The sequence below is a fragment of the Vipera berus genome, assembly GCF_964194415.1.
Source record: "Vipera berus genome assembly, chromosome: 8".
In the NCBI taxonomy this organism is placed as follows: Eukaryota; Metazoa; Chordata; class Lepidosauria; order Squamata; family Viperidae; genus Vipera; species Vipera berus.
Window position 1 is genome coordinate 6,704,645 of NC_138211.1, and position 18,857 is coordinate 6,723,501.

The 18,857-nt window shown below is 44.4% G+C and overlaps 1 protein-coding gene across 1 annotated transcript in view; it reads left to right on the forward strand.

Moving 5' to 3' along the window:
* SNX19 (sorting nexin 19) overlaps positions 1-17,257 on the forward strand; it is a 33,980-nt gene extending 16,723 nt beyond the window's left edge. Inside the window, exons 9-11 of the mRNA XM_081333541.1 lie at positions 12,503-12,687; positions 14,569-14,656; positions 16,012-17,257. Of these exons, the coding sequence (XP_081189667.1) occupies positions 12,503-12,687; positions 14,569-14,656; positions 16,012-16,147 (409 nt within the window). The 3' untranslated portion in view covers positions 16,148-17,257. The remainder of the gene's footprint in view (positions 1-12,502; positions 12,688-14,568; positions 14,657-16,011) is intronic.
* Positions 17,258-18,857: the final 1,600 nt, after the last annotated feature.

Sequence of the window (18,857 nt, forward strand, 5' to 3'; positions counted from 1 at the left end):
TGGGGATAGATTTAAGATCTTTACCCACTACTGTCATGGGTGAAAAATCTAGGCCTTTGGGGAAGGCGTATCGGGAACCTTTTGATACTTGTTTGCTAAAGACAAGCCAAAGCATTTCCTGGCTATTAAAGGCATTCGTAGCCCATCAGGTGAGCAGACTGTAAGCATCCCAACCATCTCAGCCGCGCTCTGTAAGCCTCTGAGTCAGCTGGGAGATAAAAATACAGATCCCAGCAGCCCCAAACACGAGGTAGTCTGCCATTCCTCACGGGGTTTTCTGCCCTAAAATCCTCCCCTTTGGCAGGTAGGTGGGGTTCAGTTCTTGGAGGTTTTTGAGAAGGGCCTGGAGCGTCACCGTTCTAAGAAGGCTTAATGGGTATTTCTAGGCATTGCAGAGGGCTTGGCTAGAGGATCCTTGTGGGTTTTCCAACGTGTTTATTCTAGGAAATGGGACAGCCCCGAAAAAAGGAATAATAGCAGTGCATCAGTTGATGCCTGAAGAAGGAGAAAGTAATGGTCTAGGATTCTGGTCCTCACATAGCAAGACAGAACCAGGTTCTAGGTTTCCCAAGGAAAGCCCCAATGGCTTTCAAGGAAAGGCTAAAAGGTTTTGTCTGATAGAACGGTGAGATCCGTTGTGGAAGGAAGAGGCACACGTTAAGAGAATGTGTAAATCAGGGGTCTTCGGACATGGCCCTTTTATGACTTGCGGACTTCAACTCCCAGAATTTCTCATCCAGCGTGCCTGGCTGAGGAATTCCAGAAGTTGAAGTCCGCAAGTCATAAAAGGGCCAGGTTTGAGGACCTCTGGTATAAACCTTTGAGAAAGTAGACACTTGGTGACAAGAAGTAGGGTTGGGAGCTGAGAATCACAGCCCTTGACTTCTTCTACAAGAGGAAAGACATCTTCGTTGCTTGGCCAGGAACCTTTAAGAGGCAACTGAGAAACAAAAACAAAAAAATTACAGCCAGCTAGAATTAATCCCAATATTGGAGCTTTTCTCAAAATCTCATGGATAACCCAAGAATTGGGCAGGAGGGGGAAAGAAGGTGGCGTTACTTATGGGTATATGAAAATAAAGGTTTGAAACCCATTTGATGTAGCACTAGCACTAGCATTTAGACTTATATACTATTTCACAGTGCTTTACAGCCCTCTTTAAGTGGTTTACAGAGTCAGCATATTGCCTTCAATGGTATGGATCTTTGTAGGCTAATGGTCTTCAATTTATTTATTTATTTTCACCTTAACCTTCTCTGTGTAGCCCTGAGAACGATAGGAATGTCTCCATTGCCAGTTCCAAATTGGAGTAGAACGCATAGATGTGGTTATGGGCCACAAAGGTCTTGAGACCCCATCATCATTTTGCAGGAAGCAGTGGGTGTAGATTTTAGGAGTATACAAAAGGTGTTGATCTTGGAAGAGAACTTTTAAAGAAGTCCAGAATATTCTGCTTCCTTCTAGATTAGAACTTTCCCAGAGATCCTTTGATGGCTTCCAGAATTAAAAATAGACACTTCTTTCTTCCTCCTTGCAGCTGTCTAGGACTCATACTCTTCTTCTCATTTTGCCGATTCCTTTTGGGCGATTGTCTTTCGTTTCTGCTTGCAAACGAGAGGAAATTGGCAAAGCTAGGTGCAGTGTTTACATTAATATTGATACTTGTTCCTGTCTGACACCAAGTCAGATAAGGAAGTTAATAAAAAAAAAGAAAATTAAGGGGGAAACTACAGCCTTTCTTTCTTAAGCAGGCTACATCACTCTCTCCCAGCTTGGAGCAACATATGCTGGACAATAGTCCCCATCATTCTTAGTCAACATGACTAAGAATGATGGGGACTGTAGTCCAGCATATCTGGATGGTGCCGGTGTGGGGGGAAGACTCTTGAATCCAGTTTTGAGCTATTCCAGTTTGGGCTCCGCGTTTTAATAAGCGTGACACCCCTTTGCCTGTCCTCTGCCTTCCCTGATCTTCCCAAGTGACATCTGAGTCCTGGAACTGCAAACTGTTAATCCAGAGATAAAGAGAATATGTCTGGACACATCCGAGCTGTCTGCACTTGGAAATCTGAGCAGGGTTCAAGCAGAGAAGCCTCTTGGGCAAGGGGGGGGGGCAGGAATGGGGAGTTTGGATCGGTGTGTTTTAAAGGGTCAGTGTCCCATTTCCAAACAGGATTTAAAATAAACCCAGAAACATCTTTAATTTGGCCATTTAAAGTCCGCGAGCTGTAATTGGTCTCACTTGCTTTCTCCCAGACCTTTTGATGTGACACGGATGCATAGTTTTGCAGACCCAAGTTGTTGTTGTTGGCTTGCACACAGGTGCCCAGGTCCCTCTTCCTCCTCCTCACCCCCGCTCTGGGTGTTACGTAGCATGCTCCCCGTCACTACAGTCATCCATGACCACATTTTCTCTTTATAGATCTGCTTGTAAAAATTATCGTTTTCTCCTTTACGGTACCAATCAGTGGGGGGGAAAAATAATAATCTTGCAATCCTCCAGCAGACACATTAAATTTAGAAAATAACCCTATCTCCCCCCCCCCTCCCTCTGCCCCAATTTCTACTTCAGGTTGCCAATCAGTGCACAGAACTAACGTACCGGGCAGAGCGATTTTAGCAGTTGTTCCCAACCTTTTGTTTTATGTAGCCGTATCTCATCCCTGAGAGATGGCTTTGAAAGAGCAGCGGTGGGAGCCAGGATCCATAATGTGGTGCCCCTAGGCCACCAAGGAAATGTGACCACCTCGCCAAATAAAATTAAGGCTATTGAGCGCAATTCCTGGAATTTAACTGCACTTGCAGTTTTAGGGAACTGGGGAGGTCTTGTTTCCAAGTCGGTAGACAGCATTTGCCATTTAAAATCTTCATGCTTCAGGAAGCGGAATTTGCCATTTTAGATCTCCACGGTTCATAAAAGAAATTGAAGAAAATTGCCCAGGCTTAGGGGGGGGGGGGGAGAAGAAGTTAAAAAAAAACAAACCATGGGTTTAGCCGCCTGTGGTTTTCCACCAGTGTAGAAATTTGTGCTTGTAGGCACCAGAGGGCACCGCTTGTCCTGTTGTAAATCAGAATAAGCTGACGTGCAGAGCAGTGCAATTCAGACAGGAGAATTTAAGCACAGATGTGGCCAGTGGTGGGATTCAAATAGGTGAACAACCAGTTCTCTGCCACTTCCGGAAGTCCATTCTGGGCCTGGGTAACAAAAAAATTAGCTACCGGTTCTACTGAACCAGTGCGAACCGGCTGAATCCCACCACTGGATATAGCTCTCCATTGAGCTGCTGATCTATTCTATCAGCTATATTTCTTCCAGGAAGAAAGAAAAAAATAAATGCTTCCCTCTTTTCTAGTGTTGCCGAAACTTCTTTTCAACACAGGAACTTGCAGTGGACTATAATTTCTCGTATTTAGAGGGGTTGGAAAGGACCCATGGAACAAATGCAGAAGTTGCTTTGATAGCCTACAGTTGTGTTTCCCAGCCTTGGCCATTTTAAGATGTGTGGACTTCACGCTGACTTCACACATCTTAAAAGGGCTACCTTGCAACCTTTTGAGGGGGAGGAGGGGGCTCCGTGGTATCCGAAGCAGAACATCCAGATTCAGTCACAGCTTTGTTCCATACAGTATTAACCTTGTGAACTCTCAAGCATCCTCCTTCCGTTACGTATTCAAGATGGCGAGTGATTAATACTTATATGTAAGGGTGTAGGTCTATTCATATGTTGCATATAGTATCTTTAAATGTGTGTTATGTACGGGTACACCTTGAGAGCAAGCAAGTAAATTTCATTTTTAATGTGTGCCGTTGTGCCCACAGTAAAAAAAAAATGACAATAATGGTTATCTAATCTAATCTAAGGGACGCGGTGGCTCAGTGGGTTAGGACTTTGAGCTTGTCGATCTGAAGGTCGGCAGTTTGGCGGTTCGAATCCCGAGTGCCGCGTAACAGAGTGAGCGCCTGTTACTCATCCCAGCTTCTGCCAACCTAGCAGTTTGAAAGCACGTAAAAATGCAAGTAGAAAAATAGGGACCACTACGGTGGGAAGGTAACAGCGTTCCGTGCGCCTTTGGTGTCTAGTCATGCCGGCCACATGACCACGGAGACATCCTCGGACAAGCGCTGGCTCTTCGGCTTTGAAACGGAGATGAGCACCGGCCCCTAGAGTTGGAAACGACTAGCACACATGTGCGGAGGAACCTTTACCTTTTTAATCTAATCTAATCTAGCCAAGGTTGGGAAAATATTGCCCTACAGGATATATAAAAGGTAAAACTTTTTGTTACGTTGCATGGCAGGTTAATGGACTGGGAAGTTAGGGATGGGGATAGTGCGGGAGGTAATTTTATCTGAACATTTGGCTTCATGAAAAGCCTTAAAACAGGGTGCCCAACCTTGGCAACTTTAAGACCTGTGGGCCTCAACTCCCAGAATTCTTGGCAACTTGTAGAGCTGAAGTCCACAAGTCTTAAAATTGCCAAAGTTGAACACTCCTGTCTTAGAGGACTGTTGTCACTGTCTTGCTGAAAAGAACCTTGGCCACTTTAAGACCTCTGGACTTCAACTCCCAGAATTCTTGGCGACTTTAAGGCTTGTAGAGTTGAAATCCGCAAGGCTTAAAGTTGTCAAGGCTGGACACCCTGGTCTTAGAGGTTGTTTTCACTATCTTGCTGAAAAAAACCTTGGCACCTTTAAGGTTTAAGGACTTCAACTCCCAGAATTCTTGGCTTCTGGAATTACAGCCCACAAGTCTTAAAGCTGCCAAGCTTAGACACCTCTGCCTAAGGGTATTTGTCTCACCGTCTTGCTGAAAAGAAAAGAAAAAAAGGAAGATAGATTTGTAATTCAAAGGCAGATTGGGTTCTTAGTTATACCAGATTATTGATCTCATGCTGTTATAGTAATGATGCTTCAGCAACTGTTCTAGATCTGGTTCTAGGTTTGTAGAACTGTCCTGGGCAGAAATGTTTCAGCATCTTGAAAGAGAACTGGGCTGGAGAAAGATATCCTCACCAATACAAGATGTGACACACAGGGATTCCTTCTCGATACGACCATCGGAGCAGGAAATAAAATACTTTCAGGGTTGGAACTTTGCAAGATAAATGTGAAAGGGAATATTATATCTGACATAGAAACCCAGTCAATGAGCCAAAACAGATGACTCCTAAGGAGCTTTGCTACTTTCAAGGAGAAACTTACAATTCCAGGACTTGGCTCAAATAATACATCTTGCAGGTGGAAAGCGTTAGGCCGATGGATCCAAACCATACGATAGTCTTCAGATTGAACGTAGCCTAATAAATCAGTCCAATTTACTTGCTCCTAATAATTAAGTGGATTTCTAGAAGGGGAAGTGGGTCAAGTTACATTGTAATTTTATAGGGTAATTTTTATTAGATTATAGGCACACATTCTGCAGATAATTGGCAGGAAACCGAGAACCGCTTGTTCAAGACGGCTGCTGATGCTAAGGCAGATATTATACTACACAATAGCGTAGCACTGGGACTTTCCGGAAGCGAGGAAAGATGAGGGTTAGAAATAACTGAAGGCTGAGGATTCAGGCAGGGTGATAGGGGAGCACAGCTGTTTCTGGGCTGGGGGGGGGCACTCGTGGTCATTGAGTAGCATGCCAGAGGTATGCTCCAAAAGTTGTAAAAGAGGCCAGGTCTATAGCCAAGTTAGACTTGATTTCATTTATGTTAACTGTAGTTGCAGAATAGTAATGTCTGTAATAATCTACCCCTTTCATACGCTTTTAATTTCTGGAATCGATTGGGAGCTGATTGCAACATTATTTGGCTGGTGCACGTGAACCCAGGTTCTCAAATTATGCCTAGTTAGCTGTTTTGGTTTTGACATTGGTAGTGCCATAGTACCTCCTATAATTCCAAAAATGTAGCCAAGGGGAGCTAAAGACCTGCTGTGCAAGACGGCTAGCAAAAGCCAACCATCTGCCACATTGGATGTAGTCCTTCTATTGTATGCAAGATTACAGTTGATGTTCTACAAATGGCAATTGCATGTAGCTGACTGCCACACATACACACACACACACACACAAGGATCAGCCTATTTCCCAAAGCATCAAAAGGCAAGACAAGAAACAATGGATGGAAACTAACCAAGGAGAGAAACAACCTGGAATTAAGGAGAAACTTCCTAATAGTGAGAACTATTAACCAGTAGAACAACTTGCCTTCAGAGGTTGTGGGTGCTCCCTCACTGGAGGCTTTTAAGAAGAGACTGGACAAGCCACTTCTCTGAAATGGTATAGGATTTCCTGCTTGAGCAGGGGGTTGGACTAGAAGACCTCCAAGGTCCCTTCCAAATCTACCTATTCTGAAATTTTGTCCTAGCAATACTTTTGTTTTCCTATTAAGAACTCATTAACCAGAACATTCAATGGAGGATATATAAAGAGTGGCAGAGAGATGAGATGGGGAGAATTACTCTTGTCTTTTACATCTTCATCTCTCTTGATTTTTTTTTAAATCACCATTTTTTTCTCTGTTGTGTTTCTTCTCAGAAAGCCTGCGTTAAAACCAATGAAATAGGCCCACCAGCTTTCTAGAACTTCTGATACATAATTTACTGTGGAAACATTCGGGAGCCATTATGAAAGAATTCCAGCGACTGTTGTAATGAAAATCAGCCTTTACAATGAATTCCCAATTCATATTCTTGCAACTATTTTTCCCTTCCCCCAAATGCATGGATCATCTGTCTGGTTTGATCTGATCTGATAACAGGTTGTTTTAAGCGAGAAGAATTGTAGCTGTTGCTCCTAATTTCAATCCACTTTTTTTTTTTGCACTGTTGACGTAGTGAATGCACCACTGCAAGAGCATAGGGTTTAAATTGCAAAGATAACTTTGCCCAGAACTCATATTTGTGTCATGTTCTCCTGATCTCACCTGTGCACAGGTGAAACTAGCTCAGTTGGGGAAACGTCTCTCAAATGTATTGGCCATTCATGCGTATCTCATTTTTCTTCTGCCCAAGATGCTTAGGCCAGCTTCTCGTGGTTGAGCAAAGCTTGTGTTGTCCAGCCATGTAGCGGTCTCAAGAAAGTTCCACACCCATTTGCACTCTGATCCACTCTGATAAATACAGATCAATCCCGAAATTGCCTCAACAACTTCTCCATTCAAGCTCTTTCCTTTGCAGCTGTTCATTCCCAGCACCACCATAATCCGCTCTTTGCCCTTACTACAATGGAGGTCATTTCCCACTGAGGTGAAGTCACTGAGGACAATTGAGCTCCCAGTTACCACGGCAACTCCTACATCGCCATGGCTGCCACTACACCCTCTACAATTGAGCACACCCACCCCTCCCCAACTCCTTGCCGAGTCTCAAGATTGTTTGGCAGTGGGGGGGAAGGACTGGCGAAGCTAGTTAAGCCAAGTTGGGTGGCCAGTTTAATTAGCTCTCCACCCAGGAACTCTGTGCTGAGGAAGGCAGGGTCGATAGCCTGCTGTTACTTGTTGAATGAGAATATGAGTGGGAAGATTTTGCCCCCAAACCAGAGGGGAAACGGGATGGCGTCGCCATGCTGGATGGTGTGATCTTGCTCTGAAAAATCTCACTCTTTTCAGGAAAAGTTACCTCCTGCTACGTAGGATTGCAGTCTGTGAAGCGGGGGAGGGGGGAAATACAGGTAGTCCTTGACTTGTGACCACAGTTGAGCCCAAAATTTCTGTGGCTAAGTGAGACATTCGTTAACAAGTGAGTTCTGCCCCATTTTACGACCTTCCTTGCCACAGAAGAGCAACTAAGATGATCAAAGGCCTGGAGACCAAAACATACGAAGAACGGCTGCAGGATTTGGGTTTGGCCAGTCTGAAGAAATGGAGACATGATAGCAACATTCCAGTATCTGAGGGCTTACCACAAGGAAGAGGGGGTCACTGTTCACCAGAGCACCAGAGGGAAGGATGAGAAACAGTGGTTGGAAGCTGATCAAGGAGATAAGCAACCTGGAATTAAGGAGAAACTTCCTGACAGTGAGGACAATTAACCAGTGGAACAGCTTGCCTCCAGAAATCGTGGGTGCTCCAATACTGGAGATTTTTAAAAAGAGGCTAGTCACTTGTCTGAGATGACATAGGTTCTCCAGCTTGAGCAGGGGGCTGGACTAGAAGACCTCCAAGGTCCCTTCCAGCTCCTAGTCTACTCTACTCTATTCAGTCGTTAAGTGAATCTGGCCTTCCCATTGACTTTGCTTCTCAGAAGTTCACAAACGGGATCTTCATGACCTTGGGACACTGCAGCTGTCATAAATACGAGTCAGTTGCCAAGCATCTGAATTTTGATCATGTGACCATGGATATGCCATGACAGTTGTAAGCGTGAAAAACAGTCGTATAAATCACTTTTTTTCCAGTGATGTGGTAATTTTGAGCAGTCGCTAAATGGACTCTTGTAAGTCGTCTGTTCCATAAGCAACTGTTTTTGTTTTTGTTATATTCCACGAGGATGTCCAGTTGTCCGCCATATTGATCTGTCTTAAGTTTGATTACTGAGGGACCATGTGGAGAAATCAAAGGTTAGCCTGCCAACATTAAAGGCACCTTAAGTCTTGCTGTTGCTTTTAATGATTAGGCTCCAAGTCTCTGGAAATACAGATGTAGATTTCTGACATTGATATTAATGAAATATGGAGATGCAACAGTTTCCATCATTTAAGGCAGAGGTAGGCAACCTCGGCTCTTTTATGACTCATGGACTTCAACTCCCAGAATTCCTGAGCCAGCATCTGACTCAGGAATTCTGGGAGTTGAAATCCATGAGTCATAAAAGAGCCGAGGTTGCCTACCCCTGATTTAAGGCATGTCTTTTGTCACCCATGTGCTCAGTTTAATGGCTTCTTCTGTGGTTAGGCCAAATGACCGTTTGGTTCTAAACAGGCAAGTTGTTGTTCGAGGAATCCCCATAAACTATATCTACTGATACTTGTTAGCAGTCCTGTTTTGAACTGGAGCTTTCAGAGAATGTCTTCTCCAAAGCCAGAACTGCATGGATCAGGACCTTTCTTCTCTTCTTCTGAGCACCAGAAGATTAAGGGAAGGTGAACGGAGGTGAAGCCTCTGAACTTAGGACACCTTGTGTTCAAGTTCCTACAGCTGTTGGCACCTGCAGCTGCATCTCCCAGGGACCACAAGCCAAGGACGTCAGCGCTGGAGTTTCTCCGGGTCAGCCTGGCTCCTGTGCAATGCCAGATGTAACCTGTCCATTGTCACAGCCAAAACTTTCTGCCTTCATTCCAGAAGTTCTCATTTTCTGGGCAGGGAAGTCTTCTCTGCACCGTGTACAAGAACATTTGCCTTGGCTCCCCATTCTTCAAGTTACGTGGTGTTGAGGACAGCCTGCGTCACGTTGGCAGGTGCGCAGCAATCAATATCCAGAGGTGTTTCTGCTTGCAACAGATAGGGTGGGTTGTGAAACCCTAGTAAAAAGGAAGAGCTTTATTTAAGACAGATGAGTAGCCCCACACGTAAACAATGTGGAGGTTTATCTGCTGGCTTCCCCTTAAATCATTTCTTGAGGGAATTGGCAGTAGGCAATTGCAAGACCAAAGATATCTTGTTTTCAAAAACAGGTCTGTTGGCTCTTCCCTTGTTTAGCCCAGATGCAAGAGACTTGGATTATGGAGTGGGCTGTCTGTAATCACGGGGGGGGGGGGAATCCTGCAAGCCCGCTGACTGCTATTTACGTGATGCTCCTTTTCGTAAGAGATAAATCAATGAAATGTAAAAAAAAACCCACAGCTAGAATAGGACGCGTACATTGCTTGTTAAACGTTCACTGCAGGCTTTGGTTAGATTGTTATTTTAAAGGCATTGTTTAAATTTTTAAAGAGGCTGAAACATGAACTGAGTATGACTGGTCTAACAAAGAGAAGGACTAGGAGTGTGATGATAGCGGTCTTCCAATATTTGGGGAGCTGCCACAGGGAGATGGGGGTCAATCTGTTCTCCAACCGTCATAAATATGAATCAGTTGCCAAGCCTCTGAATTTTGGTCACGTGACCGGGTGTGTGTGCGTGCAACGGTCATAAGTGTGAAAAATGGTCGTAAGTCACTTTTTTCCAGTGCTGTTGTAACATTGAATGGTTACTAAACGAATTGTTGTAAGTCGGGGACTAAATTGTACTTGCTTCCAAAACTGGGCAGCATTATTAGGAGGAGCTGTGCAAAAAAGGACGGGTTGCTATTGACCACTGAAGCCAGGAGATAAATCCTTCTAAATAGAGGACAGGCTTGGGTGCAAAGAGTTTATTGTCCTTCTGAGGCTCCGTTGGAGCCTTGTGAATCAAATCAAAGATGATTTAAGATAAGGAACTTCCTCCAATCATTAAAACACCAATTCTGTGGCCAATGAAACTTGTACCTTATGGAGTGCCTGCGGTTTTGTTCCACAACTCCATACCTGCCCCCACCATCCTGCTTTGCAAGAAATGTTTAGAGCAGGGGTAGGCAACCTTGGCTCTTTTATGACTCATGGACTTCAACTCCCAGCATTCCTGGGCCAGCCGTGCTGAGGGGAAAGAGAGAGGTTTCCATGCTGAGCCATGCTGGCTCAGGAATTCTGGGAGTTGAAGTCCACAAGTCATAAAGTGGCCTAGGCCAGGGGTAGGCAACCTTGGCTCTTTTATGACTCATGGACTTCAACTCCCAGCATTCCTGAGCCAGCTATGCTGAAGTGCATGAATCATAAAAGAGCCAAGGTTGCCTACCCTTGGTTTAGAGCATGACGGTCAGTTGCCTTTGGCCCTGGCTCCCCTTTAAACTAAGGGAAAAGTAGATTCAGGCGTAAGGTTTGGGTCCTTCCTTCCAGGTCTAAGCTGGCAAAGCCATCCCCATGCATTTCTCCAGTAGGTTTTGGGATCAGAAAAGATTGGACATCTGCTAAACAAAGCCTCCATTGGCCTGTTTTCCAGCCAGGGTACAGGACGCAATGTTCAGGGTTTATACCGTTGTAAACGTCTGCAGGGCAGAAGGCAGGAACAATTCACGTAAAATATTGGGCCGTTCTCGGCAAATCTTGGCTGGCTCTCTCAAAAAGTTCCAACCTCCTTCATATATCTACTGATTTATAGGCTGCTTAATTTGGGGAAGGCTTGTATTTGCCTCCCTTGAAAAATACTTAGCAACTTGTTCGGCTGCGGGTTTTATTACTCTGCGCAGGGCTGCTAGCTCCCCGTTTTTCCAGCAAGAGTGAAAAGGCAGGAATTAACAACGGGAAATTAGCACAGAAGAATGCCGAGCGTGGGCGATCTTGCTTAATAAAATAAATGCCAAGGAAATGAAGTTCATAGATTTTATAGAAAGGGGAGTCATCAGGATTTCTTGTGAAAGCACAGCTGCTTTCGCAGCCCAGGCGGCATACGGACAGTCCTCGACTTACCTCAATTGGGGATTAGAACATCCGTTGTTGAGCCGTGTCATTTTGTGCGTCGCGCCTGATCTTACGGCCTTTTTTGCCACGGTTGATAAGGGAATCACGTGGGTGTTAATTGAATCCACCCCCTCCCCGTTGACTTTGTTTGTCAGAAGCCTAGCAGCTGTTTTGCCTTATGAATGCTTTAGTGAGCCGTTGTCAACATATCATGAAGTTTGGGTAGATTTAGCCGATGGAAATTGATTGATCGATGGCATGCCACCAGAAGTTGAAGATGCTGCTTTTCTGCCTTTTGTTTTTATTTGAGCGCCATCTGGTTCAAAATTGCTCAGATCCAGTGTGGTCATGTTCTGTTTTGATGGACGAGACAAGGCTCAAAGGGGGGGGGGTGTTTCCTCTTTTTATAGACACAATCGAGTGTATTTTTGCTCGCCTGTTTGCTCCGAAAATACTTTCTCAAGCACCTCCAAAGTCAGTCCTCCTATGTCTGGGTCATCTGTGTGTTCTTCTTTTGGGTTTGTTTATTGTCTGTGATGTGTCCGCTATCAAATGCAGAGGTAACTGTTCTAACCTAATGCATCGGGGCTGGGTAGAGAGACGTGTTAACAGAATAGCCGAGTTGGAAGGGACCGTGGAGGTCATCTAGTCCAACTCCCCGCTCAGGCAGGAGACCCTGTAACATTTCAGACAAATGGTTTGTCCCATCTCTTCTTGAAAACGTCCAGTGTTTGAACACCCACAACTTCTGGAGACAAGTTGTTCCACTGATCAATTGTTCTCACTCTCAGGAAATTTCTCCTTTCTTTTAGCTTGGTTGCCTCCTTGACTAGTTTCTATCCATTGTTTCTTGTTTTGCCTTCAGGTGCTTTGAAGCTGCCAGGGCATCTCTCCCTCCCTCTCCCTCCCCCCCTCTCCTTCCCTCTCTCTCTCTCTCTCTCTTTCTCCCCCTCTCTCCCTCTTCTCTCTCTCTTCCTCTCCTCTCTCTCCCTCTCCCTCTCTCATTTCGTTCTACAGGTTTGCACTCTTGAACCTGAAAGCATCCACTTGCTCCTACAGTTCCCTTCTCTTATTTGTATTTTCTCCCCTACAGGTGGGTTGAAGTCCAGGTAGACAACTTGACCTGCACCCAGTATTGGGTGCAATATCTTCGGCTGCTCCAGGAATCCATTTGGCCTGGCGGAGTCTTGCCCATGGTACCCAAACCACTCAGGACAGAAGAGCAGAAGGCTGAGACTAAGGAACAGGCCCTGCAGATTCTCATGGCAGTACTGCCTGGTGGGTGGAGCCCAGACATAAAGGGTTTCCTCCTTGGCCAACCCTAAAGCCATTCCCTGATCCCTGGGGAAGGTAATAGTTTTAGGAAGAGACACAATCTGCCCCCCCTTCCTTTCAGGGTCATTGGGGGAGGGGAAGAAAAACATAATCGAACTTGCAAGATAATTAGAGAAAAGAAAAGATAATAGAGCTATCTCACTAGCACTGATGATATTACCTAGTTGGGTCATGAAACATCTGCAAGAAGGCCACCAAGCTCAGAGAGCACCAAGGACCTCACAGTTCACCCCTGAGCTGCAAATATTCTTTTCTATTGAGATTATCTCAATACAGCTTAATTCTAGTCTTCTAGAGCCTCTTTAGGGGACGCGGTGGCTCAGTGGGTTAGGATGCTGAGCTTGTTGATCAGAAGGTCAGCAGTTTGGCGGGTCGAATCCCGAGTGCCGCGTAACAGAGTGAGCGTCTGTTACTCGTCCCAGCTTCTGCCAACCGAGCAGTTCGAAAGCACGTAAAAATGCAAGTAGAAAAATAGGGACCACTACGGTGGGAAGGTAACAGCGTTCCGTGCGCCTTTGGCGTCTAGTCATGCCGGCCACATGACCACGGAGACATCCTCGGACAAGCGCTGGCTCTTCGGCTTTGAAACGGAGATGAGCACCGGCCCCTAGAGTTGGAAACGACTAGCATGCATGTGCGGGGGAACCTTTACCTTTACCTTTAGAGTCTCTTTCCCAATCTAGGGAATCCCCAAGAGCTAACACAACTTTCAAGAGAAATAGAGCTGAACGAAATGATAGAAAGCCTATCATCCATGAACATGCAAAATTGCTCCCAAGTGGGCTCTTTCTTGGCTACAATTCACCCCCATCATTTCTTTTTTTTTGAATCCAGCATGCTAATAATAATAAAAAGAAACATAATCATGCCCATCAAATGGGCCTCTTGGTTTGAAAACTCCCATGCAAAAGGTGTCCTGTTGATTTCTTCAGCTCTAAGCATTTTTTAAAAAAATGTTATTTATGTGTACGCTGAAAAGGCACACGTTTCTTTTAAAACATGAAAAAGAAAAATCACAAGAAACACATAAAACATCAGTGCTCCACAACATTAAAAGGACTGGTGAAAAATTATGTTTTGAATCTCTTCCTAAAACCCTCAATAAGCAAAGGACGGCTTGTTCCATAACACGGGCTCAGCTCTGGAGAAAGCAGAATTAATCATTGATGTCAAAACACTGATATTTCCCTAAATGTGCCCTGTGTTGTCTATGGAGATTCTCAGTCATCCAGGGTCACGGTTGTCCCAAAGGTGCTTTTTCAGGAGGCAGCTGGACATTCTTGTTTTTCTTTGAAGACATTTCGCTTCTCATTTAAGAAGCTTCTTCAGTTCTGACTGGAGGGTGGGGAATGGAAGGATTTATATTCCTTGCGGACAGCTGCTCATTTGCCTTCTTTCAAAGAGCTGTTGAGACCACTTGGAGGTTGATCTGTGTCCTCAAGGTCATCTCAGTAGGGTGTGGAGCCTTCTTGGAACTGCTGAAAGGATTGGAGATAGATGATGTCGTATCCCTCCCCCTCTGTTGAAAGAGGGCTGTTCAATTTTGACCTAGATGGCCTCTTTGACCCCTCTTTCAAACCAGTGGTCCTCTCTGTCCAAGATGTGGACTTAGCTGTCTCCAAAAGAGTGGCTTTTGTCTTTTACATGCAGATGGACTGCTGAGTCTTCTCCTGATGGGTTTGTTCTCCTATTCTTCTCAAAAACAAGAAACTCCAGTGGCCTCTTGAAAAAAAACAAAAAAAAGCACGTTTGGGATGTCCTGTGTTGTATTATACTGCTACCATTTTTTTCTTGTGAATTCATACCAGTCTCTGATTCCCACAGAGTCACTCCAAGAATTTTTAGGTATCAATAAATGTCAACAATGCTGGAGCCTTGTCTTAGAATCCATGCAGCATCCAAGCATCAACAGGTAATTTTTCGCTGTATGTTATCAAGGTAGGAAAATGAGTCACTCTTTACACTGGGCAGAGCCACTGGATAAAATAACAAGTGGCCCTCAGCTTAGGACCACAGAACTCTCATCAGTAAGACATGCGGTCACTAAGTGAGTGCTTTTCCACGTTTTTTGCTGCGTCCTTAAACGAATTTGGCTTCCCTTGTCGACTTTGCTTGTTGGAAGCCAACTAGGAAGGTTGTGAATATAACCTTAGAACCATAGAACATAGAATAATAGAGTTGAAAGGGATCTTGGAGGTCATGTAATCCAACCCCATGCTCGAGCAGGAGAGTCTATACTAGAGGTCTTCAAACTTGGCCCTTTTATGACTTCTGGACTAGTCCAGAAGTCATAAAAGAGCCGTGTTTGAAGACCCCTGGTCTATACCATGTCAGATAAATGGCTGTCCAGACTCTTCCCGAAAGCCAATCAGCCGATCAGTCGCTAGACAAATTGTCGTAAAGCGAGGACTACCTCTAGCATGGGATCTTGAGAGAGAAAATGGAATGCTAGGTTTAGCAAGTAAGGCAAGACCGACCAAGGGAGGTCTTCCCCGTAATCTAAATAAAGTGACACTATAAAATGTCACTGAGCGGTGGCTCAGTGGGTTAGGATGCTGAGCTTGTCGATCAGAAGGTCGGCAGTTTGGCGGGTTGAATCCCGAGTGCCGCGTAGCAGAGTGAGCGCCTGTTACTCGTCCCAGCTTCTGCCAACCTAGCAGTTCGAAAGCACGTAAAAATGCAAGTAGAAAAATAGGGACCACTACGGTGGGAAGGTAACAGCGTTCCGTGTGCCTTTGGCGTCTAGTCATGCCGGCCACATGACCACGGAGACGTCCGCGGACAAGTGCTAGCTCTTCGGCTTTGAAACGGAGATGAGCACCGGCCCCTAGAGTCAGAAACGACTAGCACGCATGTGCGGGGGAACCTTTACCTTTACCTATAAAATGTCACTCCCCAGCTCGATGTTGGCTGTTAATGTGATGTGTAAAAAGTCCTAGCATCTCTTTGAGTATGAGATTAGCGGGCCTCCTACAAACAGTTGACAGTATCTAGAAGGCTTTGGCTGATCTTGAAAAAGCAAAGCAGGTTGAGATTGATTTAGTCCTCGGATAGGAAACCAGCTGAGAAAGAAAAGTGTTGTGGAAGAAGACAGAGGCCACCTCCATATTGTGGCCAAGAAAACTACCTGGCTTTTATTTCATAGGTGATGATGTCTTGACCTTATTATTCAACAAGCCATTTCTAATACTAGAGGGTTTGTCTCCTTGGATATTCGTACTTGGAATCTACTGTCACATTGGTTTCAAAATCCTTCTTTCTTTTCAGGCATGTCATTTACTCCCTTATGGACATCCTGGTGGAGTTTTTGATCCCCGATTCCCAGATGGAGGCAGCACAAACAACATCACTAATGACTTCAGTCTGTGGAGCAGCTGAAAGAGCTAGTACTTCAACACGTTAATTCAGGGGTCTTCCATTCAGGCACCCTGGCTGAAGAATGGTGGGAGTTGAAGCCCACAAGTCACAAAAGGGCCAAGTTTGAAGACCCCTGCGTTAATTCATACTCTGAGGCAAAGCCCTAGGCATGATATGACACGTTGCTGTTGGTCTGATCCAGGAGCTGTTGAAGAAGGACCAATAGATAAAATTCTGGTAGAGACCAGGGACTCCTATAAAGGGTGTTCCAGAGCTATTTCTGCACAATAAAATAGTATCGGAGGAATGGCAAAGGAGTTCAGAATGAGGAGAAATAACCTTTTAAATGTGAACAATCTGGAGAATAGGATAAGACTTTATCTACATTCCTGGAGAGATGTAATTTTACTTTCTGCATGTTTTAATTTACAGGAAGTTTTGGTGCTCCCAATGTACTTATATGGGCATTCCATGATATGACCTCTCTCTTTTTCCTTCCCAACATAGCCACTCCAATGAGCAGCAAACAGCAGTTAATCCCCCCCCCTTTTTTTGCTTTCTATTTTGTACATCATGTAACTGTCCTTGAAATTTACAGTATTCCTGGAATCTCAGAACTACCAAGTGAAGGTTTGATTGTTTTCCAACAATGATGTAAGTGGCTCAAGTCTTTTGTGTCTGGAGAGACAACAGAACACAACTCAGTCATTTTGCAGCCCCTCAACTGGCTTTGAAGAAGTGTACTGTATTGCTATTTGTTTAACCATATGGGGATGCTATTACTCATTTAGATAACTGGGATGGCTTGCACTTTTTTTATGATGGACTTGCTGCAAAGGCCAAACTAAATTGCATGAGTGTAGATCGGGGGTCTTCAAACGTGGCCCTTTTATGACTTGTGGACATCAGTTGCCAGAATTCCACAGCCAGGCATGCTGGCTGAGAAATTCTGGGAGTTGAAGTCCACAAGTCATAAAAGGGCCAAGTTTGAAGACCCCTGGTGTAGCTCAGCCATTTATAGATGCACCCAACCGAGGGTGTAAGAGGTGTTTGTGGATTCTTAAGTGTGGAGTTCTTTGGTTTGTCAGTCTAGGTTCAAGTATGTTTGCAGAGGAGGGACTCGCTGAATTGAATACATGTCAAAATTAAAGTTGGTGTTTCTCTGCATCTTGTGTGAGTTTTCTGTTGACATGTTTGGAAAGATACAAAGATCACCCAGAGTAAATATCTATGGAGATTCTCAGTCATCCAGGTCATGGCTGTGCTGGCTGAACTCAAGAAGCTTCTTGGATGAGGAGCGTAATGTTTACAAAGAAAAAAACAACAGTCCAGCTACCTTTTGGAAAAAGGCACCTTTGGGATTAGCCAGAGTAAGGAAAACATCTACCTCTCTTATGAGTGAACATTTGATAATTTTCAATGCCTGTTGAGTTTAAAAGAAGGACGTGGGAGATGGTGGACACCAGATGAGAAAGCCAGAGAACATTGATGCTGCATTTCTCTGTGAACCTGATCAAAATTCTTCCATCCTTTGCGGACTCAGGATTGCAGGAAGCTAGCTAGGCATTTGGGCCAATCACCAAGACAATGAGTTAGCCATGAAAGCTGCTTGGGTGACTGGGGCAAACACTGGGACACGGGGAGTTCTAGTCCCAGCTTAGATATGAAAGTGGGCAGGGTGATTTCGGATCTATTATTATCTCTCAGTCCATCCCACTTCAAAGGAGGGTTGTGGGAAAATAGGAGGAGGATTAGATATGTTTGCCACCTTGAGTTGTTGATAAAAAATAATAAAAGTGGGACATAAATAACAAATCATTAAAAATACCTACTAATGAAAACAGATTGCCCAAACATTCAATCCCTACGTTGTCTTTAGTTTGTTCACAAATTTTATGAAACTAAAATATAGATCCTTGTATTTTTGAGCGAACATAACATATGATCCCTAAATATTGTCCTTTTTAAAACTACAAATAATGATTTAGCATTATTTTATTTTTTTTAATCCCATTTATATCCTGCCCTTCTCTGAAGACTCAGGGCGGCTTACGATCTAAGAAGCACAAATCAATGTGCTTAGCAATAGCCTTCATTCTATGTATATGCCTGCTTATTAGGGCTTTCGGGGGCCCCCAAGTGGCATTTTTACAAAGTCAGCTTACTGCCCCCAACAATCTGGGTCCTCATTTTACCTACCTCGGAAGGATGGAAGGCTGAGTCAACCTTGAGCCTGGTGGGACTCGAACCTGCACTAATTGCAGGCAGCTGGTGTTACTTAAGGAGGCATTAGCCCACTGCTCCACCAAGGCTCATTATTAATAGGTGAGCCCAGCCATCATGGTTTAAAACAAACTAGGGTTTCTCATAATATCCAACCTTGAACCTTGACCTTCATGCACTTCCACAGCTGAAGTTGAGAATTACTAGAGCAAAATTGGTCTCCAAGAAGTTCCTTTGTTTCTCTCTCTTCAAAACCAGATTGTTGGTTTGGTTTTTTTAAAAAAGTTAAATATCACTTGACCAAACAGGTTTTCCTTCCTGTTCCTAAAATACGTATGGATCAAATGTTCAAGTGTGGTACTCAGTGAATAATTTTGAAGAACTCGGAAGCAGCGGGGTTCAAAGTCCTTCAGGTTTAAAGTCTTTAAGACCCTTAGCAAAACAAAAGACTATACAAAGAAAAGTATACACAGTTGTTTTCAAGTTCTGAAAGTACCTCCTAAATCTTTAGAGAGCTCAGGAAGTATATTTAT